This window comes from Geotrypetes seraphini, chromosome 1 (assembly GCF_902459505.1).
Source record: "Geotrypetes seraphini chromosome 1, aGeoSer1.1, whole genome shotgun sequence".
In the NCBI taxonomy this organism is placed as follows: Eukaryota; Metazoa; Chordata; class Amphibia; order Gymnophiona; family Dermophiidae; genus Geotrypetes; species Geotrypetes seraphini.
In genome coordinates this window covers 527549727-527577219 of record NC_047084.1, presented here as the reverse complement: position 1 = coordinate 527577219, position 27493 = coordinate 527549727, and the positions used below count along the sequence as shown (strand labels likewise).

At 44.0% G+C, this 27493-nt stretch overlaps 1 protein-coding gene across 3 annotated transcripts in view; it reads left to right on the top strand.

The window, feature by feature from the left end:
* Positions 1–415: 415 nt before the first annotated feature.
* The window catches only part of SRFBP1 (serum response factor binding protein 1), a 142226-nt gene continuing 115148 nt past the window's right edge, over positions 416–27493 (top strand). Inside the window, exon 1 of one of the 3 annotated variants that reach the window (XM_033929027.1) lies at positions 416–787. In XM_033929027.1, coding sequence (XP_033784918.1) covers positions 746–787 — 42 coding nt within the window. In that variant the 5' untranslated portion in view covers positions 416–745. The remainder of the gene's footprint in view (positions 788–27493) is intronic. The other 2 variants (XM_033929028.1, XM_033929026.1) reach the window with 2 other exon arrangements.

Sequence of the window (27493 nt, the reverse complement as noted above, 5' to 3'; positions counted from 1 at the left end):
AAAAAAGTGTCATATAGAAAAAGTACAAAATATGCTATATAAAGTTTTTACACTACAGTATATGGCAAAACAACAATTGCTTTATAAATGAAGACAGTGCCAAAATATATCTGTAGGAACTACTTTAAACTTTATCTTTTTTAATCGATTTACATAAACTGAAAAAGATCCCCCCCCAAAAAAACAACAACAACAAACAAACAAACAAAAACCCCAACCCACTAATTAATGATAATGCATCTTGCTCTCCTCTTTAAACCACATCTTTGAATATCTTTAAAACTACTTTGGAATGGTAAGATCCACAAATCATAACACCACCACCTGGTAACTCCCGCTTCTGTAGTATAGTGAAAGCTACTTAAAAGAAGTGGGTGGCAAAACTAGAGAGAGGGAGCACCAGAATGAGGCTTGAAATACACAGCGGCAGGCGGAGCACATGGACTTGGCGCTGTCACTGGTTGAATGAATATCGCCCCAAAAAGCTCCGCAACCGGCAATCCGCCAATGCCAAAATTTGTCCGCTGCCCGCCTTCAAAACTAGACCAATTTGGCAGGAAATCCCCAGATGGTAACACTGCGTGAAAAGGACAGAGAGGGAGGGAAACCAAAGCCTTTATTCCCTCCGCCCTTGATCGCGTGCTTTTCAAGTTTGAGCCTCTGCGGCTTCCACTCTGTCCGTACACACTGGCGCATGTGCAGTGTTTTCTGAAGCTTTTTCCTGCATCTGCTGTCGGGGCGTTGCATGCTGTATGGGATGGCGCCGGTTGTAAATCTTAACACTGAGGTGAGGTGGAAGCGGGTAGATGTGTAAATATACATTTGTAGGTAGGATTATTCAGCCCTTGATTTCCATTCTCGCTTCCCTTGAAGTTCTTTTCTGACATCACTAATGATCCCTTTTCTGCCTCAATCCCTGTTTGATGGGTTTTGATGTTAAATTTGATTGAATCTTTAATTATTCTGTGTATCATAGGAGAGAAATATTGGCACCCTTCTATTTCTACCCATTACACTTTGTGCTTATCCTATAAAAAGTTCTATGTAATATGTTGCCTATAGCCAAAGATCAGAATGGTTTACATGAATTTATTCAGGTATTCAAGCATTTTTCCCTGTTTGTCCTGGTGGGCTTCCAATCTATCTTAATGTACCTGGAGCAATGGGGGGGATTAAGTGACTTGCCCAGGGTCACAAGGAGCAGCGTGGGTTTGAACCTACAACCTCAGGGTGCTGAGGCTGTAGCTTTAACCACTGTATCACGCACTTTAGCAGAGGATTCAGTAGATGAGCTAAACCAGAGGTGACCAACCTCAGCCCTTGCCATGTCTGGTTTTCAGGATTTCTTCAATTAATATGCATGAGATATATTTGCATACAATAGAAGCAGTGCAAATAATCTCATGCATGTTCATTGGAGAAATCCTGAAAACCAGAGGACTGTGCTAAACATTAATGCAATATATACTCTTAACCAAGGTTAAGGTGCTCACTTTTTTTGCTGAATGATGTCATGTATTGGTTTCCTTCAGAAAGTGTTTCTGAACTTCTTCAAGCCAAGTACCCCCTAAATATAACAAACATCAACCGAGTACCCCCGCTCTGCTCCGCCCATGACCCCACCCCTATAATAGTACTAATTATAATGCTATTTCTTCCATTTATTTGTCATATACACAATACTGTATAATGTTATTAACAATACATAATGGTAACCACAAAATAAAAAATCACAAAGCACACTGTATGCAGAGATAATGTTAATTATAATTTATATTTGGTTTTTTTTCAAAGAGGTCAAGGCAGATGACTTTAAAATATGCAATGTCACCTCACTAACAACTATAGAAAAATAGACAAATGAAGTGCAAAATATAGACAGCAGATATATATTCTCTTTTTTTTTTTTTTACAAGAAAAGGCCTTTGTTTTGGCACCAAGAATAAACCTATTTAAGAGACTATTCTGTTAAGGAAAGGGGCATGAGATTTGATATACTACCTTTCTGTGGTTACGATCAAGAGTCTTTGGACCCCTTTTACAAAGCCACGATAGCAACTTCTGTTTGACAAATACGATACAGCCCATTCAATTTTTATGGGCTGCATCACATTTGCCATGTTGGGACTCGCTACCACAACTTTGTACTTATTTAGATTGTGAGCCACCCAGCCGTCGCTGTACAGTGGGTGGGATAATTAATTCTTAAACTTGGCCCCATTTTTTTAAAGAACACTAGCATAAATGGTCAAATATGTGTGTGCATGTTTTCATGCGTGAGCACTTGCATCAATCTAAAGCAGTGGTCTCAAACACACAGCCTGGGGGCACATGCGGCCCGCCAGGTACTATTTTGAGGCCCTTGGTATGTTTATCATAATCACAAAAGTAAAACAAAACAGTTTCTTGATCATATGTCTCTCTAGCTATAAATTACAATATTATTATTAAGATTTACTATGTTACTTAGCCAAAAGGAAAGATTTATAAATTATAAAGAGTTTTACCTCATTTCTTTAATAACGACAAACATAAAACTCTTCACTCTATCATGCTGATATATTATGTATCACAATGGGGGTTCTCAGAACGCCACCCTGTCCAAACAGGAATAGTGTGACAGCACTCTTCACTGATTCCACCCAATGACGTGATACAGATTAAGTTTCTGCTTTTTTATATAATTAATTTTTTGTATAAATTTATCTTAATTTCATATTAAATACTGAATTCTCCATGCAATGCCATCTCCCCCTGAACTACCTAGCCCATCCCACCTCCCAAATGCCAATCGCATCCAAACTTAGCTTTTATACTGTTGTTGCACTAGTCCCCACCAACAGCATAAAAGCTAACCCCCTCTTCTAAGAAACTGCGACAGCAGTCTCCAGCATGGGGAGCTGCACCGAATGGCCCACACAGCCCCCGACGCCCACAGGAACTCAATGAGCGTTGGGAGCAGCGCGGACCACCCGGCGCAGCTCCCCGCACCAGAAACTGCCACCGTGGCCTCGTAAATTTAAACACAATTAGCACCTAGGAAATGAAACGAGCCAAGCAGCTCAAATAGAATTGAGACCACATGGAGAACTCGGCACTTCTTTATTTTTAAAAAAAATTCTTTATTGATTTTCTAAACTTCAAAAGTGCAAGACACAAATATATATCATATAATAAGTTAATAAAAACACATTCAACTTACAAATATGCATAACCAACCATTTTCTCTCCCCACCCAATAATTATTCAATAAAACACAGAAACATAGACTATTCCAATAACCTTACCCTATTCAGATTAAAAATATCCTCCCACTCTCCTCTCACCCCAGGTGGACATACTCAAAAGTCAAATTAGCAAAGAAATAGCCCCTCCTCCCCACCCACCCTTTCCTGGATGTGTACGAAAATAAACCAAAACTGACTCATAATCAAAGATCTACTATAGTGAGGTAATATCCTCTATAATAAAACCCTAAGCGCGCATGTGCACTTGGGTTTTGTGATCCCTGCCACCGTGCTGTTTCCCTCCATGCCAAATTCCATTTCCGGCATGTGGGGCGGCTTGTGGCAACGATTTGACTCCTGCGCTGCCAGGACGCCTCTTCTCACCCCTGACCAGCAACCGCAGCAGCCGTGGGGCATAATGCGAGGTGGGCTGACCTAGCAAAAGCCCCGAGGCTGCCCGGGCTAGTGGATGCTGGACAGGGGGAGCAGGGAAAGGAGAAGGCCTACTGCTGGAATGGGGGAGCAGGGAAGAGATGCTGCTGGACACGGGGGAAGTTAAAGGAAGGGAGAAGGCCTACTGCTGGACAGATGGAGCAGGGAAGAGGTGCTGCTGGACAGTGGGGAGGTAAAAGGAAGGGAGAAGGGCTGCTGCTGAACAGGAGGAGCAGGGAAGGGGTGCTGCTGGACAGGGGAGGTAAAAGGAAGGGAGAAGGGCTTCTGCTGGACAGGGGGAGCAGGGAAGGGGTGCTGCTGGACAGTGGGGAGGTAGAAGGAAGAGAGAAAGGCTACTACTGGACAGGGGGAGCAGGCAAGGGGTGGTGGTGGACAGGAAAGAGAGAGACAGAAAGAAAGAAAGTGGCTAAGGAGAGAGAGAGACAGAAAGAAAGAAAGACAGATATGGTTATGGCTCTTTAGGCAGCAAATCTGGCCCTCAGCAGAAGTAAAACTGTTGGCCCTCTCGGTGGCCCATATTGCCAGCAAGAACTTTCTTAGCAGTTCCCTGTTGGATCTGAGATAGTGGTTGCTTAGGCAGGTGACTTTGTTCAGCCTATTTGGGACTTGTGGTGGCAGCCGGTATTCAGTCTGATGGTTACAAACAGTAGTGCTAAGAGTGCTCTTTCAGTCACAGGTGTGAGGTGGCTTCACAGAGGATAGATGACATTGTTCAGCCGTGGCTTGCAGAGAAGACCTTATATGTCTTCTCACTGTGGCCTTTGATAGGCTGGCTTTTATGCAAGATTGCATGCCATCTCTATCCATTCAAATCTGGTTAGTCCAGATTTGCTGACTTTGCAGACCTGGTCTTGGCTGTTAATGGCAAACCTACTTCCCCTTTTTAGGGGCTGTTAACTCTTTAGCAGGGTCCAATGTAAATGGAAAATCCATATCCATTCTGGTTTAAGGTATGCCCATTGAGAGGCGGTGCCTTGCGAGGAAAGGATTTTCACCCATAGAAACATGATGGTAGAGTGTACCTCAAGGCTTTGTCCTGGGACCACTCCTTTTCTCAATCTACACTTGCTCACTTGGAGTGCTAATCTCCTCCCATGGCTTCAGTATCATCTCTATGCTGATGACTCCCAGATCTACCGCTCCGCACCAAATATCTCCAGCCTGCCTATCTGACATTGCCACCTGGATGTCTCACCGCCATCTAAAACTGAATATAACTAAAACGGAGCTGCTCATCTTCCCATCTAAACCCATCTGCCCGCTTCCCCCATTCTCGTCTCATACTCCCTATTTTGTCTGCTCACAATCTCAGGGTCATCTTTGACTCCTCTCTCTCCCCTTCACCGCCCAGATAACTTATCGCTAAAACCTGTTACTTTTTCTTTTATAATATTACCAAAATCTGATCTACCCTCTGAGCACACTACCAAAACCCTGATCCACGCCCTCATCGCCTCAAGCTTAGACTACTCCAACTCGCTACTCTCAGGCCTTCCAATTAGACATCACGCTCCCCTCCAATCCATCCAGAATTTGGCTGAACGATTCATATTCCGTGAGAGTTGCTATACTCACATTTCCCCTCTCTTAAAGTCACTTCCCATCCTTTTCCGAATACAATTCAAGCTTCTCTTACTGACCTAGAAATGCACTCTTGACTGGCCCTCACAATCTCTCTTCACTTATCTCCCCCTATGTACCCTCCCCCCCTTGTAAGCTCCGCTAAGTTGGTAAGTCCCTCTTGTCTGGGCCCTTTTCTTCCTTTGTCAACTCCAGATTCCGTCTCTTCTACCTTGCTGCGCTGTATGCTTGGAACAAGCTGCCCGAATCCCTACAGCAGGCTCTGTCTCTGGCAGTGTTCAAGACCCAGTTAAAAGCCCACCTCTTTGAGACTATGTTCAACTCCTAACTTCTCTCACCTTGGGTTCTGCATTGTTAAACCCTATGTGTCATGTCGGGCTGTCGAAGTTAAATTGTAAGCTCTTCTGAGAAGGGACCATCTATTAAATGTCAAAATATACAGCACTGTATATGCCTTTCAGAGCTATATAAGTGATAAATAGTAGTAGTAGATAAGGCCAAATGGCTCATCCAGTCTGCCCATCCTAGAATTCACTATTTCCTGCTCTCCCTAAGATATCCCATGTGCCTGTTCCACATAAAAGCCCTTTAGCCCACAGTATACATCAGTGGTCTCAAACCCGTGGCCCGGGGGCCACATGCGGTCCACCAGGTACTATTTTGAGATCCTCAGTATGTTTATCATAGTCACAAAAGTAAAATAAAACAGTTTCTTGATCATATGTCTCTTTAGATATAAATTACAATCTTATTATTAAGACTTAGCCAAAAGGAAAGATTTATAAACTATAGTTTTACCTCATGCAAAATTGTTATTTCTTTAATAAGACATTAACTGTTTTTTTTTTTTTTTCTGTGGCCCTCCAAGTACCTACAAATCCAAAATGTGGCCCTGCAAAGGGTTTGAGTTTGAGACCACTGGTATACATGATGCATGCTATATATGCAGTTCTTGGCAGTGACAATAGCTGTTATAATAACGTAGGAAAGTATGCATTTGAAGAACTAAACTTTGTATGCACTAATATTTTGCAAGGTGGCAGCACAGAATCAGTAACTAGAGTAGGGATTGCAGTACATCTGAAAGTACAACTTATTTACCAAAGAATATCAGCCAAACTATACAGTGACTTTTCAGTGTGTTTAAAAATTATAGTCTTGTTTTTCCTTTTTTATTTTTAATCAAACAGCATATTAGGGTCCTTTTACTAAGCTGCAGTAGAAAGTAGAGTTATATGCCCTTAACATGGGTTTTTCCTGCTTACCAAGACCATTTTTACTGCAGCCAGAAAAAAGGTCAATTTCCCATTTTTTTTTGTCTTGTTAAGGACCAATGTTAAAGCTAATGTCAGTAGGAGCATTTGCCAACACCTAGTTTGTATGTGGTAAGGGCCCACATGGTAATCTTTTGTGCGGGAATGCCTACTTTGGGGCACATGGGTAGCCTATGTAGATTTGGAACTTGCCGCAGTATGCCCGAGCGCGTCCCACTGTAAGCACATGCTGGCACTTAGTGCAGCTTAGTGAAAGGACCCATTAATATTTACTAGGTGTGTACATCAATTAAAAATTTTAAGCGCACAATTAATCATGATTAAAATTGTTTAGTACATAAGAACATAAGAATTGCCGCTGCTGGGTCAGACCAGTGGTCCATCATGCCCAGCAGTCCGCTCATGCAGTGGCCTTCTGGTCAAAGACCAGCACCCTAACTGACACTAGCCCTACCAGTGTACGTCCTTGTTCAGCAGGAACATGTCTAACTTAGTCTTGAATCCCTGGAGGGTGTGTTCCCCTATGACAGACTCCGGAAGAGCGTTGCAGTTTTCTACCACCCTCTGGGTGAAGAAGAACTTCCTGACGTTTGTGTGAAATCTTTCCCCTTTCAACTTTAGAGAGTGCTCTCTCGTTCTTCCTACCTTGGAGAGGATGAACAACCTGTTCTTATCTACTAAGTGTATCCCCTTCAGCACCTTGAATGTTTCGATCATATCCCCTCACAATCTCCACTGTTCGAGGGAGAAGAGGCCCAGTTTCTCTAATCTTTCGCTCTACAGCAGCTTCTCCAACCCCTTAACCATCTTAGTTGCTCTTCTCTGGACTCTTTCGAGTAGTACCGTGTCCTTCTTCATGTATTGCGATCAGTGCTGGACGCAGTACTCCAGGTGAGGGTGTACCATGGCCCGGTACAGCGGCATGATAACCTTCTCTGATCTGTTCGTGATCCCCTTCTTTATCATTCCTAGCATTCTGTTTGCCCTTTTTACTGCCGCCGCACATTGCGTGGACGGCTTCATTGACTTGTCGATCAGAACTCCCAAGTCCCTTTCCTGGGAGGTCTCTCCAAGTACCGCCCTGGACATCCTGTATTTGTGCATGAGATTTTTGTTACCAACATGCATCACTTTACACTTGTTCATGTTGAACCTCATCTGCCATGTCGCAGCCCAATCCTTGAGCCTGATTATGTCTCGTTGTAGATCTTCGCAATCCTCCTGCATCTTCACTACTCTGAATAACTTTGTATCATCCGCAAATTTTATCACCTCTCTCGTCTTATATGTCCTGATCATTTATGAAGATGTTGAAGAGCATGGGTCCAAGCACCGAGCCCTGCGGCACCCCGCTGGTGACACTCTTCCAGTCCGAGTATTGTCCATTTACCCCCACTCTCTGTTTCCTATGCTCCAACCAGTTTTTAATCCACGTGAGTATTTCACTCTCGATTCCATGGCTCGCAATTTTCTGAAGTAGTCGTTCATGTGAAACCTTGTCAAACACCTTCTGAAAATCCAGATATACAATGTCAACCGGTTCACCCTTGTCTATCTGCCTGTTTACTCCCTCGAAGAAGTGCAGCAAGTTTGTCCAACAAGATCTGCCTTTGCTGAAACCGTGCTGGTTGGTCCTCAGCCCGTGTCCGTCAAGGTGATCAATGATGCGGTCCTTTATCAGCGCCTTTACCATCTTTCCTGGTACCGAGGTCAGACTCACCGGCCTGTAGTTTCCCGGGTCTCCCCTCAAACCGTTTTTGAAGATCGGCTTAACATTCGCCACCTTCCAATCCTTCAGAATCTTTCCTGTTTTGATCGACAGATTGGCTATTAGTTGAAGCAGTTCACCTATGGTCCCTTTCAGTTCCTTGATGACCCTCGGAAGGAATCCGGTTCCGGGTATTTATCGCTCTTGAACCTATCAATCTGCCTGCATACCTCTTCCAGACTGACCGTTAATCCTGTCAGTTTCCCGTTTTCACTTCGAGCATATAGCCTGATGGGTTCCGGTATGCTGTGTATATCCTCTTCGGTAAATACAGATGCAAAAAATGTGTTCAGTTTGTCGGCGATTGCTTTGTCCTCCTTTAGCGCTCCCTTTACTCCTTGGTCATCCAACGGTCCCACCGCTTCTTCGCGGGTTGTTTCTCTTTAATATATCGAAAGAATGGCTTGAAGTTTTTTGCCTCCTTGGCTATTTTTTCCTCGTAGTGCACTATAGAGATAGATGTAAATTCTCAAAATTCACCAATATTACATTCCATAGCGCTGAAAACAAATTTAATATTCACTCGTTTTAGGATTCTCAGAACGCCACCCAAGCAGTAACCTCTCAGCATGGCAGCACTCCTCATTGATACGTTTTAATGAGCCAGCGGTTGTTGAAAGGTTAAGCTGTGCTAGCTTTTGCTTTTTGCTCCGGCAGCATCCCCGACCCTGAGGAAGGAACGAAACGCATTGGCGGGGCTGATGCAATAATGCTACAACGCTACAAATGCTAAGGGCTCCTTTTACGAAGATGCGTTAGGGCCTTAACGTGCAGCGTAGCGTGCGCTAAATTTAGCCGCTACCGCCTGCTTTTAAGCAGGCAGTAGATTTTCAGCTAGTACGCGCTAGTGCACCTTCGTAAAAGGAGCCCCAAGTCACTTATAATGCTATGAAAATTTAGTAAAATAGAAATAATAACTTTATAGTTAAGTCAAGATGAAAGGTGAAAAATTCACTCATTAAAACGGATCAATGCGGAGAGCTTACTGCTTGGGTGGCGTTCTGAGAATCCTAAAATGAGTGAATATTAAATTTGTTTTCAGCGCTATGGAATGTAATATTGATGAATTACTTTACTTCACATTATTGCCTGACATTGTTTGTGAAGTCTCAAAATTGACATATTTCAATTGCTAAAAATAAAAATACCCCACCCCACACACACACACACACTCTTTACGAAACCGCGTTAGGCTTTTTTATTACTGGCCTTGACGGTATTAGCTCTGACGTTCATAGGAATTCTATGAGCGTTGGAGCTAATACCGCCTCGGCCAGTGATTAAAAAAAAAAAAAAAAAAAAAAGCCTAAAGTAGCTTTGTAAAAGGGGGTGGGGGAATCATTTATCTTACTTTTATCTTTCTAGTTTCTCATTACTGGACTCTAGTGTTGCTTCCCTGTGTATGCAGCACAGTCCTGTGCTGTTAATTCTGTTTCTAGGGCCTCCAAGAGAGAGAAAGCCACCACCTTAAAATATCTACCATGAAATAGCAGTAGATTGACTTCATGCAAAACAATCCCAAACTCTAATGTATTTTGCTAAGAGAAACCAAAAAAGAGCTTTCTTCTGATGAATCTAGCTTATATGTTGCCACAAAGGGTACGCAAGTGTTAACTTATTGCCCTTTTTGTAGGCCCTGTGAATGATTTCAGAAACAGAATTCTGCTAAGCCTGTGGAATTTCTAAACCATATCCTACAGATACAATGCTGGAGACAAAATTTTCTAGGATCCCCTCCAGCAGTAGCTTTTTTTTTTTTTCTCCAAGATGCTGAAGTTGCCACATCATCATTCGTGCTGCAGGAGAGACAGATGGTGATCGGTTGACAGATTTCCTTTCAGTGGTTTAAAGTCGGCTGCACATAGATAGAAAGCGGTGCACTCCTCCAGCCGTACTGTGCGTACGGATTAAAAACGCTAGGTGCAAGCTGGAAAGCATGTGTTTACTTCTCAGAGTGCATCTGGTGGGCCACGTAGCCTAGCTAGCTTGCATGAAATAAAACATCTGTGATTTCTTGGTGTGGCATTGTGTAATACGCATGATATAACCATACGCTTTCTGTCCAAGGAAATTGATGTGTAGTTTTATTTTTTAAAAGTGCTGCTGTGTAACCACAACAAGGCATATCATATAACAGCACTGCAGTATACAGTGTGAGTTGAGGGAAAAAAAAAAAAAGTTTTGCTGACTAGTGCAAACTGGAGGCTGTTTAATTTTACATATGTCTGGCAATTCTTTCTGTTAACTTTGAATGTGCAGTAAAGTTATAATCAATTTACATCGTTGTTCGCCTGGCAACAATTACATCTTACCCTGCAGCCTAAGGACTTAGTTTTTAAGTGAGTTTCACTGAATAACACTTCTAACCACTCGTATAGTAGGTTTCATTGTCTCTCTGCCACAATTCAATGTGTTAACATTATTACTAGGGCTTGTAAACTGAATGGAATGCTACCACAGCAACTAAAATAAAAGGAAATTATTACCTATGCAAGCAAGCCGTTTTTCTGTGGTTTAATGGCCCTCTACTAAGAGTGGAGACTTTTGACTTCACATTTAATGAGAGAACAAGAAATTGGTATTTTTCTGTGCTGAGAACATTATAGATGAGTGAACTACGTTCAGACAATGAGATGTATAAAAACATAATTTACCAGTTGAGGTAGAATAAACTACTGAAACTGCCTTCTTCATAGAATCTGACTTTTTTTGACTCAGTCGACTGTGATTAATCTGCACGTCTGCTAATTCTCATGTAGATTTTTTTTTTTTTTGTATGTTGTGTTACCTTGGCCCACTGTAAAGGTTATCCAGAAATGATAGTGTTCATTAGTTTCTAAGTCTGCATTAGTTCCCGCGTCCTTATTTTGAGATCTGCTTGGTTGTGAAAATTCATATTGCATAGCAACATTGGTTTATTCTGGTGCTGATCCTGTAAAGAGTAACATGAATAAAGAGACCCCCCCCCCTTTAATTCTATAAAGTTTGGTACTCAACTTTAGTGTGTAAATGTGAACATCCGATTTATAGAATAAGGTCAGTGGCATATGCAACTTAACTCCAGTTAACATCCAATTAATGAATTAACAATTATTGGCTATAAGTGACTTTTAATTGGCACCATTTAGCAGTTAAGCATGTAACTGCTCTTAGGCTAGATTCACAAAGCAAACCGATCGTGTACCGATTGGTTTGCGACCCTTTAGCGACCCCGACCCGATTCACTTACCTGTCTTCCTACCATCCTCCGATCCGTGCATGCAAATGAAGGCAACGGCATGCAAAGTAGCCAGGGATGCAATTCACTAAACAAAACCCTGCAACATCGACAGGCCTGGCCGATCAAATAAAAGCGACTTCTGAGGACCAGTCACTGAAGCCCTTTGCGACTGCCCTGCCTTTTGCAGCCCTGCTCTCTGCCCTGTCAGCCCCGATCTCCTGCAGCCCTGAACATGCCTGCCTGCCTGACCCGAACACGCCTGCCTTCCAGCCACAAACCTGAACACCCTGCCTGCCGCGGACTTAAGCAGGTTAAAACCACGTGCTCCCAAAAGTTCCTCAATCGCCTATTTAAAAAAAAAAATCTAATGCCGGCCCTGAGGTCCAGCACTTTTCAGGTTCTGCGCTCAGTGTAAAAAAAATAGAAGAAGGAAAAAAAAACCCCAACTCCGATGGCCCAGAGGTCCCGTGCTTGCTCAGACCATCTATAGATGGTCTGCGCATGCGCGGAGATCGCTATAGCGCGATCCGTGCCTGCAGATGGGGGCATTTCTCCGATCGCCCTCATCTGCATGTTGGAGTTTGATGAATTTGTCGGACCTGCCCCATCGGGCTGGTTAGTGAATCCTGGCCTTAGTTGTTCTATAAGTTGCATGCTTCAGTTTTCGAGCGTGCAACTTCCTCGGAGGGTGGACGGGGGTGGACACGGAGAGGCAGAGGAAGGTCAGGGGCATGACGGGCAGTTATATATCCAGGTTATAGAATACTATCATTTATGTGCCTAATTGCCTACAATTATTTCTATGCAAATTCCAAGTTAACATACACATTTCCAAAAGACATCTTAACACACATTGATGCATAATATCACAAATATGCAGCCTAAACATCCTACATAAATCGTACATAAATCTATTATAACACTAGTACTGGCTGAATGAACCTTTATAAAAAGGTACTCATAAAATTTAAACAGTTTAAACAAATGTGTTTTTAATAAACTTTTAAAACATTTTAAATCTTGCAAAATGCTAATCTGCTCTGGAAGCTGATTCCAAAGTTGAGGGCTTTTCACATAAAAAAATAGAATTCCTATATTCTTCAAGATAGATCACATGAAAGGAAGTGACATTCTCACAGGTTGGCAAATACACAGCTTTGCTGCCAGAATTGGATACTTTTTCCCAATCAATGCCTTAAATAAAAGATAAAACAATTTGTACCAAATGTGGTATTTAATAGCGAACCAATGCAGCAATTTAAGAACGGGAGTAATATATTGAAATCGAAGGTAGGGGTGGACAATCGCAGTCCTTGAAGGCCACAGTCCAGTTTCATTTTCAAGATTTTTCACAATGCTTGCTCATGAGATCTATTTGCATCCAATGGTTTTCATGTATTGCTTCCAATCTCATACATATTCATGTGGAAATCTGATTGGCTTTGTAGCCCCCTGAGCTAGGGTACGTCGTTGGATGAGCTGTGAGGCACCGGGACACTGTCCGCAGTTGAAGGCAACACAAAGCACAGAAGACCCGTTTCAGAATTTTGAGTTCACACCAGGTGAAGTTTACAGTGAACTGGCAAGACTCAAGGTGAACAAAGCCATGGGACCAGACAATTTGCACCCAAGAGTGCTCAGAGAATTGAGCGATGTCCTGGCGAAACCGTTGGCTGAGCTATTCAATCTCTCCCTAAGTAAGGGGAAAGTTCCCCTGGACTGGAAATTAGCTAATGTCGTTCCTCTGCATAAAAAGGGTTGCAGGGCAGAGCCTGCGAATTATAGACCGGTGAGTCTCACATCAATAGTGTGCAAACTCAAGGAAACACTAATTAAAAGCAAATTAGACACGATCTTGAATGAAGGGAATCTTCGGGATCCCATCAGCATGGATTCAACAAGGGTAGGTCCTGCCAATCCAATCTCATCAGCTTCTTTGACTGGGTAACAAGAAAGTTGGACTTGGGAGAGCCTTTGGACGTCGTGTACCTGGACTTCAGTAAAGCTTTTAATAGTGTCCCACACCGCAGGCTGCTAAGCAAGATGGAATCGATGGGGTTAGGAGAGACACTAACTGCATGAGTCAATGATTGGCTGAGTGGCAGACTTCAGAGGGTGGTGGTTAATGGTACCCTCTCTAAAACATTGGAGGTGACCAGTGGTGTGCCGCAGGGCTCGGTCCTGGGTCCACTCCTTTTCAACATATTCATAGGGGATCTGACTCAAGGGCTTCAAGGTAAAATAACACTATTCGCCGATGACGCCAAACTATGTAATATAGTAAGTGAATGCAGTTTACAGAATTATATGGCGCAGGACCTGCTTACATTGGAAAGTTGGTCCTCAACCTGGCAGCTAGGCTTCAATGCTAAGAAATGTAAGGTCATGCACCTCGGAAGCGGAAATCCATGCAGGACGTACTTCTTGAACGGAGAAACTTTAACTAGGACTTCAGCAGAACGAGATTTAGGAGTAATCATCAGTGTAGACATGAAAACTGCCAATCAAGTGGAGAAGGCTTCATCTAAGGCAAGGCAGATTTTGGGTTGTATCAATAGAAGTTTCGTCAGCCGCAAGCCTGAAGTCATAATGCTGTTGTACAGGGCCATGGTGGGACCTCATCTGGAGTACTGTGTGCAGTTCTGGAGGCCACATTACAGTAAAGATGTGCGCAGAATTGAGTCGGTTCAGCGGACGGCCACCAGGATGATCTCGGGGCTCAAGGGTCTCTCGTACGAAGAGAGACTGAACAAATTGCAGCTCTACACTCTTGAGGAACGTAGGGAGAGGGGAGACATGATCGAAACATTTAAGTACCTCACGGGATGTGTCGAAGTGGAAGATGATATTTTCTTTCTCAAGGGACCCTCGGCCACAAGAGGGCACCCGCTCAAACTCAGGGGCGGAAAATTTCATGGCGATACCAGAAAGTATTTCTTCACAGAGAGAGTGGTTGATCATTGGAACAAGCTTCCAGTGCAGGTGATCGAGGCAGACAGCATGCCAGACTTTAAGAATAAATGGGATACCCATGTGGGATCCCTACGAGGGTCAAGATAAGGAAATTGGGTCATTAGGGCATAGACAGGGGGTGGGTAAGCAGAGTGGGCAGACTTGATGGGCTGTAGCCCTTTTCTGCCGTCATCTTCTATGTTTCTATGACCACATTGATTGCCTCCCTGCTTCCCTATCTAAGCAGTTGTAGTCAGCCATTGTCCTTTCTGGAAGGACTTATGGAGGAACTCAACATTATGAAGAAAGTTGCTGAAAGAGAGAAAAGCAGAGCAGTTTTACAGTAAAAGGATTTTCCCTAGAAGGGCAAGAGAGGATATGTCGAGCCTTGGAACATAAATGGAAAAAATTGAAATCCCCTTCAGACAGACAATCCTGGAGAGACAACATCAAGTTCTATAACACAGTACTAAAAAAAGCAAAGAAGAATTTCTATGGAGATAAAATCACCAGATCAAAAAACCAAAATAGTACACTGTTCAACATCTGGCGCAACCTAACCTCAAAAAACGACTCCACCTTTCCCCTTTCCCCCCATCTGCAAACGACTTCGCTAAATTTTTCAACGAAAAGATTACTACCTTATGGAGTTCTTTCCCCCCAGCAGTCTCTTACAATTCTCTGCCTCCCAACGACTCCAACCCTATCCCTGCTGATAGATCCTGGACTGCCTTTGAACTCATATCCGAATCCCAGATCTCTAAACTCTGTCTCAAACTGAAATCCTGCAATTGCATCCTGGATCCTTTCCCTTCCTATCTTTACGAAAGCATTCCCGTGCAGGCCATCTCCTACCTTACCAAGCTTATAAATTCTGCTTTACTATCGGGCCTGTTCTCCACAGAAATGGGATACATTGCCTTGTCCCCTCTTCTGAAAAAAGCCGATCTCGACCCTTCCTTACCATCTAACTATCGCCCCATAGCAAATATCCCTCTCCTAACTAAACTGCTAGAGGCCATAGTCGCCACCCAGCTCTCTTCTTACCTAGAGAGATTCTCCATCCTCCATCCCTACCAATATGGCTTCAGATCCAGCTTCAGCACCGAATCCCTCCTAGTTTCCTTAATTTCTAAGGTGTAACAACTACATTCTCGTAACAAATTCGCTGTCCTATTACAATTCGATCTCTCTGCAGCTTTTGATGTTGTCCACCACGACATACTACTTTATCAACTTTCCGAGATAGGAATTGACTCCACTGTCCTAAAGTGGTTCTCAAACTTCCTACGCTCTCGCTCCTACACTGCCAACACAAATGGCACCATGTCCGTTCCTTGGACACCATCTTGCGGTGTCCCTCAGGGATCACCCCTATCCCCTATTCTCTTTAACATCTATATGTCCTCCCTGAAACTCCTCCAATTACCCCCCTTGAAACAATCTACACATACGCTGATGACATCCTTGTCCTCCTTGAGACAGACCAGAACCTCACCAACCTCCACGAGAACATTACAGCTTGCATAATGATACTCCATTCCTGGTCCTTTTCGGTACAGATGAAATTGAATGAATCAAAAACAGAATTACTCTGGCTTGGCCCAAAATTAGAACACCTGCCCACTCTCTTCGCACTACCCTCAGGCACTGCACTGCAGCTTGAGTTCTCAAGGAAGATCCTTGGCATCATTATCGATTCTTCTCTCTCCCTCAATGACCACCTCAACTCCTTGGCTAAATCATGCTTTTTCAGCCTCCACATGCTGAGGAAAGTAAGATCCTATTTTCGCCAACAACATTTCGCCGTCCTTGTCCAATCCATCATCCTCTCCAAACTAGACTACTGCAATGCCATCTACTTAAGCCTATCAAAAAAAAAAGTCTTCAAAGACTCCAGCTAATCCAGAATACTGCAGCCAAGTTGATCTTTGCAAAACGCAAGTCTGACCATGTCTCCCCACTCTTAGCCATACTTCATTGGCTTCCAGTGATTTCCAGAATCCATTTCAAATGCTCCTGCCTGGCTTTTAAGATCATTCACGGCATCCTTCCTCCCTTAATCCCACTATCTTATAACTCCTCGAGTCCTGACTCTACCAGACCTACGCAAAGGTATAAACTATCCTTCCCCTCTCTACACGGTATTCGCTATGCAGGCAAACTGGGAAAATCCCTTCTCTTCAGAATCACAGGTCTTTGGAATGACCTTACTAGCCCGCTGTGGAACCTGGGCTCCCTCCAATTATTCCGCAAGCAACTGAAAACCTGGCTTTTCACTAAAATGTAATTCTATCCCCCCTTACTCTTCTTTTCTATATATAAGTTCATGTAAACCTTTTTTTTCCTTCTCTTCCTATATTTTAAGTTCTTGTAAACCGTGCCGAGCTCCACATCCATAGAGATGATGCGGTATATAAACTTAAGGTTTAGTTTAGGATACCATCTGATTAGCAGTGTTCATCCAAAGGTTTTTAAATGTCACTGCTTGAGGATTGAAGACGTATGTCTGCTAATTTTCTGGAATTTAGAGGAAAGGAGCTTATGGGGAAACCCAGTAGGAAACACAAGTCATACAATATAAATTTTAATGAAACTGGAGAAGTGCATTATAAGAAGACTTTTGTATATTTTATTATTTAAGATTGTATTTTGTTTTGAATTGTCTGCTGAAGTTATTTCTTCTTTAGCAAGAAACTATATGCACATCTTTGGACTATGGCCTATTTGTTGAGTGTGAGGAGGAATGAAAGATCCCTGGGTGAAGGTCCCCCACCTGGTCCCATTCTTAGAACTCTTGATTCCAGACATTGTATGCTCAAGAGATTTGGCGAGCTGCAGCCTCTGATTGTGTATGTTGTAGGGATGTACATCTTAACCACTATCATATTTGTCAGTTTTCCTCCCCTTCCCTATTTGGCTCCAAGCTCCATGTAGTTAAAGATGAACCTATCTTCACATTCTGAACTATTCGTTCATTTGTTCCCATTCATACAGTATAACAATGGGGCTTGCCACCTGCTTTCAATTAGACAGTCTGCCAGCAAGTTTCAAACTTATCTGTAACAGGGGCAACAGTACTACAAGTCATCAAGAGTGTCAAAAACACCCTAAAGCACCAGAAGAGGGAGAAAGGACACTTACATTTGGTGACAGGCAGACTAGATGCCACCAGCAGAACATTAAGCAACATAAAGAGTGAAACAAGCCCCCCAAGGGAATGCAAAACATTACAGAATCACTATACAGTAATGCCTTGGAATCTGAACTTAATCCGTTCCAGAACCCCGTTGGAGTTCCAAAGCATTCGAGTTCCAAGACAGTTTTTCCCTTTGAAAATAATAGAAACTGGATTAATCCGTTCCTGGGTCCCACAAACTCAAATTTTAACAGTAAATACACTGGATTTTAAGGTAAAATATTAACAAATATTCCAAAGCAGCATTCAAATTCTGGGGCAGAAACACACACATACAATGTGCAGGGCGTTCGGATTCCAAAGCAGAGTTCGGATTCTGGGGCAAAATTTACTAGAAAAAAAAGTTTGGATTCCAAAGCGTTCGAGTTCTGGGGCGTTTGGATTCTGAGGTACCACTGTACTTTGAGAGCAGTAAAACAGCACCAGTATTGACAAAGTGGTAAAGTAAAATCGATACTATCTAATGATCCTAAGGTCCATCTAGCCCAGTATCCTGTCTTCGTGGAGGCCAATCCAAGACACAAGTACAGTGGTACCTCGGTTTACGAGTGTACCAGTTTGTGAGTGTTTTGCAAGACGAACAAAACATTCGCAAAATCGGCGCCTCAGAAACTGAGCGTGCCTCGATTTACAAGCTCTTCCTTCCCCCCCCTGCGATCCGGCACCCCCCTGCCGCGACCTGAAGTCCCCCAGACCCACCTGAACCCGCTTCTTACTTTCATCTGGCCTCGGCACCGGCATATTCTGTGCGTTGGTGCCGGTGCCCAAAGATCGGCCTCCTCTTTAGTGCTGGGCCTTGAGCATCTGCGCATGCTCAAGGCCTGCGAGTTCACGTTCTCACCGAGATCTTTGAGAATCTCGGAGAGAGCGTGAACTCGCAGGCCTTGAGCATGTGCAGATGCTGAAGGCCCAGCCCTAACCTCTCTAGTCTTTCCTTATACGAGCTTTTTGTAGTGCTGCTATATCTTTTTTGAGATAAGGAGACCAGAAGTGAACACAGTACTCAAGGTGAGGTTACACCATTGAGCGATACAGGAGCATTATATCATTCTTAGTCTTTTTAATCATCCCTTTTCTAATAATTCCTAGCATCCTGTTTGCCACCTTGACCACCACCACACATTGGACAGATGGCTTCAGTGTATTGTCTGACAGTGATCTCAAACTCGCGGCCTGCCAGGTACTATTTTGAGGTCCTCGGTATGTTTATCATAATCGCAAAAGTAAAATAAAACAGTTTCTCTTTAGCTAAAAATTACAATATTATTATTAAGACTTAGCCAAAAGGAAAGATTTATAAAATATAAAGAGTTTCACCTCATGCAGAATTGTAATTTCTTTAATAAGACATTAACTATTTTTTCTGAGGCCCTCCAAGTACCTAAAAATCAAAAATATGGCCCTGCAAAGGGTTTGCGTTTGAGACCACTGGTCCCCCAAGGTGGTTCCTAGCATCCGATAACTATGATTTGGATTATTTTTCCCAATGTGCATCATTTTGCATTTGTCCACACTATAGAAATAATAATAATAGTAGTAGTAGAATGTTCAAAAACTGCACAGAAATCTAAATTTTGCTTATGCAGAATTTCCCTAGGACTAACTCCATCCAGCCCCCCGCCGCAGTTTGGAAATTCTGGCTAGCAAACTGTAAGCAGTGAGGCCTCAGTTTCAGTGGTCTTCTGGTCTCTAATCATCTCTGCTTAGATTTCCTGCTGCTGAAATTCTCTTTTCTACATAAAGTTATTTTAAAATTTAAAAACCACGTATATATAAACAACAAATTGAAATAAAGCCAAGAGTATGCCACATCATTTACCCTCCCTTTTACTAAGCCACGGAAGAGGTTTCTACCAAGGCCCAGAGCTCTAAGGGCTCCTTTTACTAAGGTGCGCTAGTGTTTTTAGCTTGCGCTGCAGATTAGCGCGCGCTGCCCTCTGCGCTATGTGTAAAAACTAATGCCAGCTCAGTGGTGGCGTTAGCTTCTAGCGCGTGCTAAAATCTTTAGCGCAGCTTAGTAAAAGGATCCCTAAATGTTCCAACGCTGCTCCGATACTCATAGAATTTCTACGAGTTTTGTAGTGTTTAGCACCCTGAGCCATGGTAGGAACCTCTACCGTGGCTTAGGGCTCCTTTTATCAAGGTGCGCTATGGGGGTTAGCGCGTCGGACATTTCATCACGCGCTAACCCCTGCGGCAAGCCAAAAAACTAACGCCTCATCAATGGAGGCGTTAGCGACTAGTGCGGCAGGCCATTTAACGCGCGGTATTCCGTGCATTAAACCCCTACCGCGCCTTGAAAAAAGGACCCCTTGGTAAAACAGGACCTTAATTAGCTTATATTATTTCAATAATTTTACTGCTGCACAAATTGCCACAGCAGATTCTGTCAAAAAAATGGTCTCTCTATAATTTTGTAATAAAAGAATTAAAAACCCTTTTTCAATAAAATGCATAATTGTTTCAAGCCAATCTACGGAAACAACACATCGGATCATCTTTTGAAAATGAATTAAACTCAAATTTTTCGCGCCAGCTTTAAGGGCTCCTTTTATTAAGGTACGCTAGCGTTTTTAGCGCACGCAGGAAATTAACGCACGCTACGCTTCTAGAACTAACGTCGGCTCAGTGCTGGCGTTAAGGTCTAGCGCGCGGGGCAGTGTAGCACGTGCTATTCCGCGCGTTAAAGCCCTAGCGCATCTTAGTAAAAGGAGCCCTAAATGTTTTGATTAGAAGTCGTCATAAACAATGGAAAAAGCAGACTTCATAACATAACCAAAAATCTACTCAAATATTCCTCGTTATCATGCTCTATTGTAGAAATTTTGTTAGATAGGTGCATTGCTCTGTGCGATCTTAAAGTCAATTACAAATTTTTCCAAGGGATAGCTAGCCTGTGGGTTCTCCAAAAGACTCCTTTATATGTAACGTTGGCGATTTGTGAAAACAGTCTATTCATTGTGTCGGTCCGTTGCTGAAGGAGTTATATAGGCCCTCTTTTACTAAGGTGCGCTAACCAATTAGCGCATGCTAAACGCTAACGCATGCATGTTAGTCTATGGACGCATTAGCGTTTAGCACGCGCTAATCGGTTAGCGCACCTTAGTAAAAGAGGATAGTCTTTTAAAATATTTTAAAGTTTTTATTCATTTACTAGTGTTTAAGCCCGTTAGATTAACGGGTGCTAGAATAGATGTGTGTGTCTATTTTTCTTTCTTTCTCTCTCTCCCCTTGACCGCTGTCTGTCTGTCTATGTTTATTTGTTTTTCTCTCCTTGGACACTGGCTGTCTCTCCATGGACGCTGCCTGAATGTCTTCCTTTCTGTCTGTCTCACTGGCCCCCTGTGTGTCATTCTTTGTGTCTGTGTCCTTGTATCATTGCCCCACCCCCCCAGAGCAAAGTTGTCTGCCCCCAGCATACCCCTTCCCCTCTCCCTGACTGTCTCTCCATGGCCCCCTTCTGTCTTCCCCTTCCCCCCCCTCCGAGCAAAGCTGTCTGGCCCCCAGCAAACCTCTCCAACAAAAGCATCCCCCTGTACCTGCAGCATCGGCACGACACCCTTCAGCCAATCGTGAGTGCTCAGAGCGCGAGAGGGAGCGGGGCCTGCAACTTCTTCAGCGTCGGTGAGGAAGGAGAGGTTGTGAGAGAGAATAAAGCATGGAGGCTCTGGTCCCTGTAAGTCCTGACATTAGCAAGACAGGTGAAGTGGGATATATCCCGGAAAGTCCTGGCATTAGACAGGTGAAGAGGGATAAAAGGAAAACAAAGATCACTTTTCTCTTTACAGAAAAATCTGCTCTCACCCCCTGCAACTGACATCTACCTTATCTTTATCCCAGGACAAGCAGGCAGCATATTCCCACATATGGGTGACGTCACCGACGGAGCCCCGCAGCGGACAGCCTCGAAAGCAAACTTGCTTGAAGATCTCGAACTTTCGAGTGCTGCACCGCGCCTGCGCGCGTGCCTTCCCGCCCGAACTAGGGGGCGCATCTCCTGAGAGGATCCTCAGTTCGTTTATTTCCGCGGAGACAAGAAGACACGTTTTCTTTCTCTGCAGCATTGCCTTCTCATCACCGCGGCTGTTTCTTTTAAATAAAGTCGGTCGCTGTGTTAATTTTATCTTTCTTCTTTTCTTTTTCGTGTAAAAAAAAAAAAAAAAAAGTATATTCTTTTTACCTTTTCAGTTCGGCCGTCGAGCTTTGGGCCTAGGCCTAGGCTCCTTCGTTCGACACGGACTTTGTTTTTTCCATGTCCCGGCCTCTTACCGGGTTTAAACGTTGTCGACAGTGTAATCGGGTGATTTCGGTCACCGATCCCCACTGCCGCTGTTTACAGTGCCTGGGTTCCTCTCATTCCCCAGAAGATTGTCATCGCTGCTTTACCCTCACTCCACGAGCTTTTCGGCGGCGTTGTGCTCAATTTTTTCAACTTTTTGGTATGGAGCAATCTTCGGAGCCGGCCTCGACCGTGGCGGCTGCACCGGTCTCGAAGGCCTCGACTCCGACGACCTCGACACCTGTGGTCTCGAAGGCCTCGACCCAGACTCCGGCTGGAGTTTCGGTCTCGAAGGCCTCGACCTCTTCTACTTCGGTTGCTTCGAAGACGACGTCTTCCACGAAGACTTCTACGGGGGGTAAGTCTCCGAGTTCCCTTTCAGGTGCCGTATCCAAGAAGCCACCAGAGTCCTCGGCGCGGCCACTTTCAAAGCGTACCTCCAAGATAAGGGAATACTCACCTTCGAGGTCGCCCTCTTCGGAGCGTACTGCTGCACATACGAGGTCAGAATCTTCTGTCTCGGTGCCGATGCTGGAAGACATGTTAAAATCTATCCTCACCACTCAGATTAATTCTTTGGTGGCTCAACTGGTCCCGTCCTCGACCTTGCCTCGGGCTGACCAGCCTGTTACTCAACCGGAGCTTCCAGTCTCCCGAAGCCGATCCCGGACACCGAAAAATATTTCTTCATCGGAGTCGTCTCTGGGCTCTCCTCCTCCAAAGCATCGGTCGAAGCATTCGAGACATGTTGCCTCCAAGCTTCGGAGGGAGTCTTCACCGTTGGATACCGAGGCTTCTTTGTCTCGTTCTTCGAAGACGAAGTAGGGACATCGAGCTTCCACTCGAAGCCCTTCTCGATCCAGAACTCCATCGAAGCCAGTTCGTCGAGACAGTTCTCCACACACCTCGACTCATTCTGTACCACGTACACCGGGTACTTCTCCATCCAGGAGTCTGAAGAGGAAACATTCTCTTACTCCACTTCACAGTATAGCTTCTTCTCCTACTATGCATATGGAATCGGACATTTCCACATACTCTAGAGAAAATTCTCCATCCTACTCTGTACAACATAAATCTCGCAGTGGCTCTCCTGAAGAATCATCTGATCCAAAATCAGTTTCTTTTGCCAAATTTATTTTTGATATGGGCCAAGCTTTAAAGCTAGACCTTCATTCAGACTCTAAATATACTCCTGAGTACCTGGCGGATATGGAGCTTCCCCATCCTCCTAAAGAGTCACTCAGATTGCCTATGACTCCTGTCCTCCAGCAGACCTTCACTCGCAATATGGAGACTCCTTATTCTATCACTGCCATCCCATCTAAATTGGAGTCTCGTTACAGAACGGTTCCATCTAAAGGATATGAAAAGTCTCAACTTTCTCATCAATCTCTAGTGGTAGAGTCATCATTAAAGAAAGCACATCCCTCCAAAATTTATGCTTCAGTTCCTCCTGGTAGGGAAGGCCGTACCATGGATAAATTTGGTCGACGTTTATACCAGAATTCTATGATGGCAAATAGAGTTCTAAATTATAATTACATTTTTACGTCCTATTTCAATCATTTTTTAAAGATTTTGTCTTCCTTTTACCCGGATATCTCTACCACTCGTCTATCAGAATTTAAAAATATCCTTAAGACTCTTTCTCAGTTGAGACTATTCATGCTACAAGCTTCCTATGATGCCTTTGAACTCTCGTCTAGAGTCTCGGCATTTGCAGTAGCCATGCGTAGATTAGCATGGTTACGGATAGTGGACATGGATCCTAACCTCCAGGATAGATTGGCTAATCTTCCTTGTCAAGGAAATGAATTATTTGATGACTCTATTGAGGCAGCTACAAAGCGTCTTTCAGAACATGAGCGCTCTTTTGCTTCCCTCATCCGTCCAAAACCTAAACCTGTACCAACTAGAGGTTTTAAACAAACTCCACGTCGCTATCCACAGAAAACAACTCCTGCTTTTTCAAGACCTCCTGCTCGTCGGCCTCCTCCACAACAACGACAACAGAAGTCACAGACCCCTGCTAACTCTAAGCCTGCTCAGTCTTTTTGACAATCTCAACTTGAGCATTCAAATTTCTCTGTTTCCAAATTCTCCCCTCCCCATAGGGGGTCGCCTGTCCAATTTTTATCATCAATGGGAGCTCATAACATCAGATCTCTGGGTACTTACCATTATCAGAGAGGGATACTCTCTTCGACTCCTTCAGGTGCCTCCAGATCGCCATCCAAGAGAGTGTCTTTCAAATCAGTCGCATCTTCCTCTTCTTCTTCAAGAAGCTCGGGCTCTTCTTCTCCTGCGAGCAGTGGAGGAAGTTCCTCTCTCCCAAAGGAACTCGGGATTCTACTCCCGTTATTTTCTAGTTCCCAAAAAGACGGGGGATTTGCGACCGATTTTGGATCTCAGAGCTCTCAACAAATTTCTAGTCAAAGAGAAATTTCGAATGCTCACTCTGCCAACTCTATATTCCTTGATGGATCAAGGGGATTGGATGTGCTCCCTCGATCTCAAAGAGACCTATACTCATATCCCCATTCATCCAGCTTTTCGCAAGTACCTCAGATTCCAAGTAGGAAATCTTCATCTTCAGTACAGAGTTCTCCCCTTCGGACTGGCTTCTTCCCCCAGAGTTTTCACAAAATGCCTTGTGGTTGTGGCTGCAGCCCTTCGCAACCAGGGTCTCCAAGTATTTCCATACCTAGACGACTGGCTCATCAAGGCTCCCTCTCTTTCAGAGGTTATTGTAGCGACCCAACAGACTATTCTCTTTCTTCAAAGTCTGGGATTTCACATCAATTTTCCCAAATCTCAACTAATTCCTTCTCAGTCTCTCCAGTTCATAGGAGCGACTCTGGACACTATCAATCTGAGAGCATACCTTCCTCAACCACGTCAGGATGCACTCCTTCAGATTTCTCAACAATTCTTCCAACTTTCCACTATTCCAGCAAGGAAAATGATGGTTCTGCTCGGTCACATGGCCTCTACAGTTCATGTGGTTCCTTTTGCCAGGCTTCATCTTCGCATTCCTCAATGGACACTGGCATCTCAATGGCAACAATCAGTGGATCCACCAACTCGACTAATTTCCATCACTCCTTCATTAAAGAAGTCTCTCCGTTGGTGGATGCTCTCTTTGAATCTTTCAAGAGGTTTACTGTTTTACCCTCTTCCTCATCAGAAGGTTCTCACAACCGACTCGTCAATGTATGCATGGGGAGCCCATGTGGACGGTCTTTGCACTCAAGGGCTCTGGACCCAAGCAGACCGGAGGTGTCCTATAAATCTGTTGGAACTCAGAGCGATATTTTATGCTCTCAAAGCTTTTCAGCATCTTCTTCACGACATGGTGATTCTTGTATGTACCGACAACCAAGTAGCCATGTATTATGTCAACAAACAGGGAGGGACGGGATCTCACTCCCTCTGTCAAGAGGCTCTGAAATTGTGGCAGTGGGCGATTCTCCACAACATCTTCCTCAGAGCAGTTTACATTCAGGGTCAACACAACTGTTTGGCGGACAAATTGAGTCGTCTTCTACAACCTCACGAATGGACACTCAATTCTCCTACTCTTCGCCAAATTTTTGCTCGTTGGGGGACTCCACAGATAGATCTGTTTGCGTCACCTCTCAACTTCAAACTGCCTCAATTTTGCTCCCGCATCTTTACTCCTCAACGTCTCGAAGCGGATGCGTTTCTACTGGACTGGAGGAATCAGTTCCTTTATGCTTTTCCACCGTTTCCTCTGATTCTCAAGACTCTAGTCAAGTTGAAGTCAGACCATGCCACCATGATTCTGATAGCTCCTCGGTGGCCCAGGCAACCTTGGTTCTCCCTTCTACTTCAACTCAGCACCAGGGAGCCTCTACTTCTACCAATATTTCCTTCTCTACTCACGCAGAATCAAGGATCTTTGCTTCATCCCAATCTGCAGTCTCTACATTTAACAGCTTGGTACCTTTCTCTTTAACAGACTTTTCTCAATTCTCTCCGTCTGTACAAGATATTTTACTTGCTTCCAGAAAACCATCCACTAGACAATGTTATGGTCAAAAGTGGACAAGATTCTCTGCTTGGTGTTCTACGCATAATTTACCACCCAGATCTGCTTCATTGACATCAGTTCTGGACTATTTACTTCATTTATCACAATCTGGACTTCAGACTACATCTATCCGAGTCCACCTTAGTGCTATAGCTGCTTTTCATCAGCCTTTGGATGGAAAATCCCTTTCTGCACATCCTATGATTTCTCGTTTTATGAAAGGACTTCTCAATCTCCATCCTCCTCTTAAACCACCTCCTGTGGTTTGGGATCTCAATGTTGTTTTAGCTCAACTTATGAAATCTCCTTTTGAACCACTTGACAAAGCTCATCTCAAGTATCTCACTTGGAATGCTGTGTTCCTGATCGCCCTCACTTCTGCTCGTCGTGTCAGTGAGTTACAAGCGCTAGTGGCTGATCCACCTTTCACAGTTTTTCACCATGACAAGGTTGTTCTCCGTACTCATCCTAAATTCTTGCCTAAAGTTGTCTCAGAATTTCACATCAATCAGTCTATTGTTCTGCCTGTATTTTTTCCAAAGCCTCATTCTCACCCAGGAGAGGCGGCTCTTCATACCTTGGACTGTAAACGTGCTTTGGCTTTCTACCTGCAACGCACTCAGTTTCACAGAACATCTCCTCAACTTTTCATATCCTTTGATCCAAACAGGTTGGGTCGTCCTATATCAAAGCGTACCATCTCCAACTGGATGGCAGCTTGCATTTCTTTTTGCTATGCTCAGGCTGGTCTTCCTCTGCAAGGTCGAGTGACGGGCCATAAAGTTAGAGCCATGGCGGCATCTGTAGCTTTCCTCCGATCAACTCCTATTGAGGAAATCTGCAAGGCTGCCACTTGGTCCTCGGTTCATACTTTCACCTCTCATTATTGTCTGGATACTTTATCCAGGAGGGATGGCCATTTTGGCCAATCTGTTTTGCAAAATCTTTTTTCATAAATTGCCAACTTCCCTCCATCCCTTTTTACTTAGCTTGGAGGTCACCCATATGTGGGAATATGCTGCCTGCTTGTCCTGGGATAAAGCACAGTTACTTACCGTAACAGTTGTTATCCAGGGACAGCAGGCAGATATTCCCACAACCCTCCCACCTCCCCTGGTTGGCTTCTTGGCTAGGTATCTGAACTGAGGATCCTCTCAGGAGATGCGCCCCCTAGTTCGGGCGGGAAGGCACGCGCGCAGGCGCGGTGCAGCACTCGAAGGTTCGAGATCTTCAAGCAAGTTTGCTTTCGAGGCTGTCCGCTGCGGGGCTCCGTCGGTGACGTCACCCATATGTGGGAATATCTGCCTGCTGTCCCTGGATAACAACTGTTACGGTAAGTAACTGTGCTATTTCTGCAGATGATAGAAACAGTAGATTAACTATGGAAAGATATTTCACCATTAACTGAAGAGCATGCAAAGATGGAGAAATACACTGTTTTATGAGTTCAATTAGCTACTGTAGGAATAAAACTAGAGAAAAA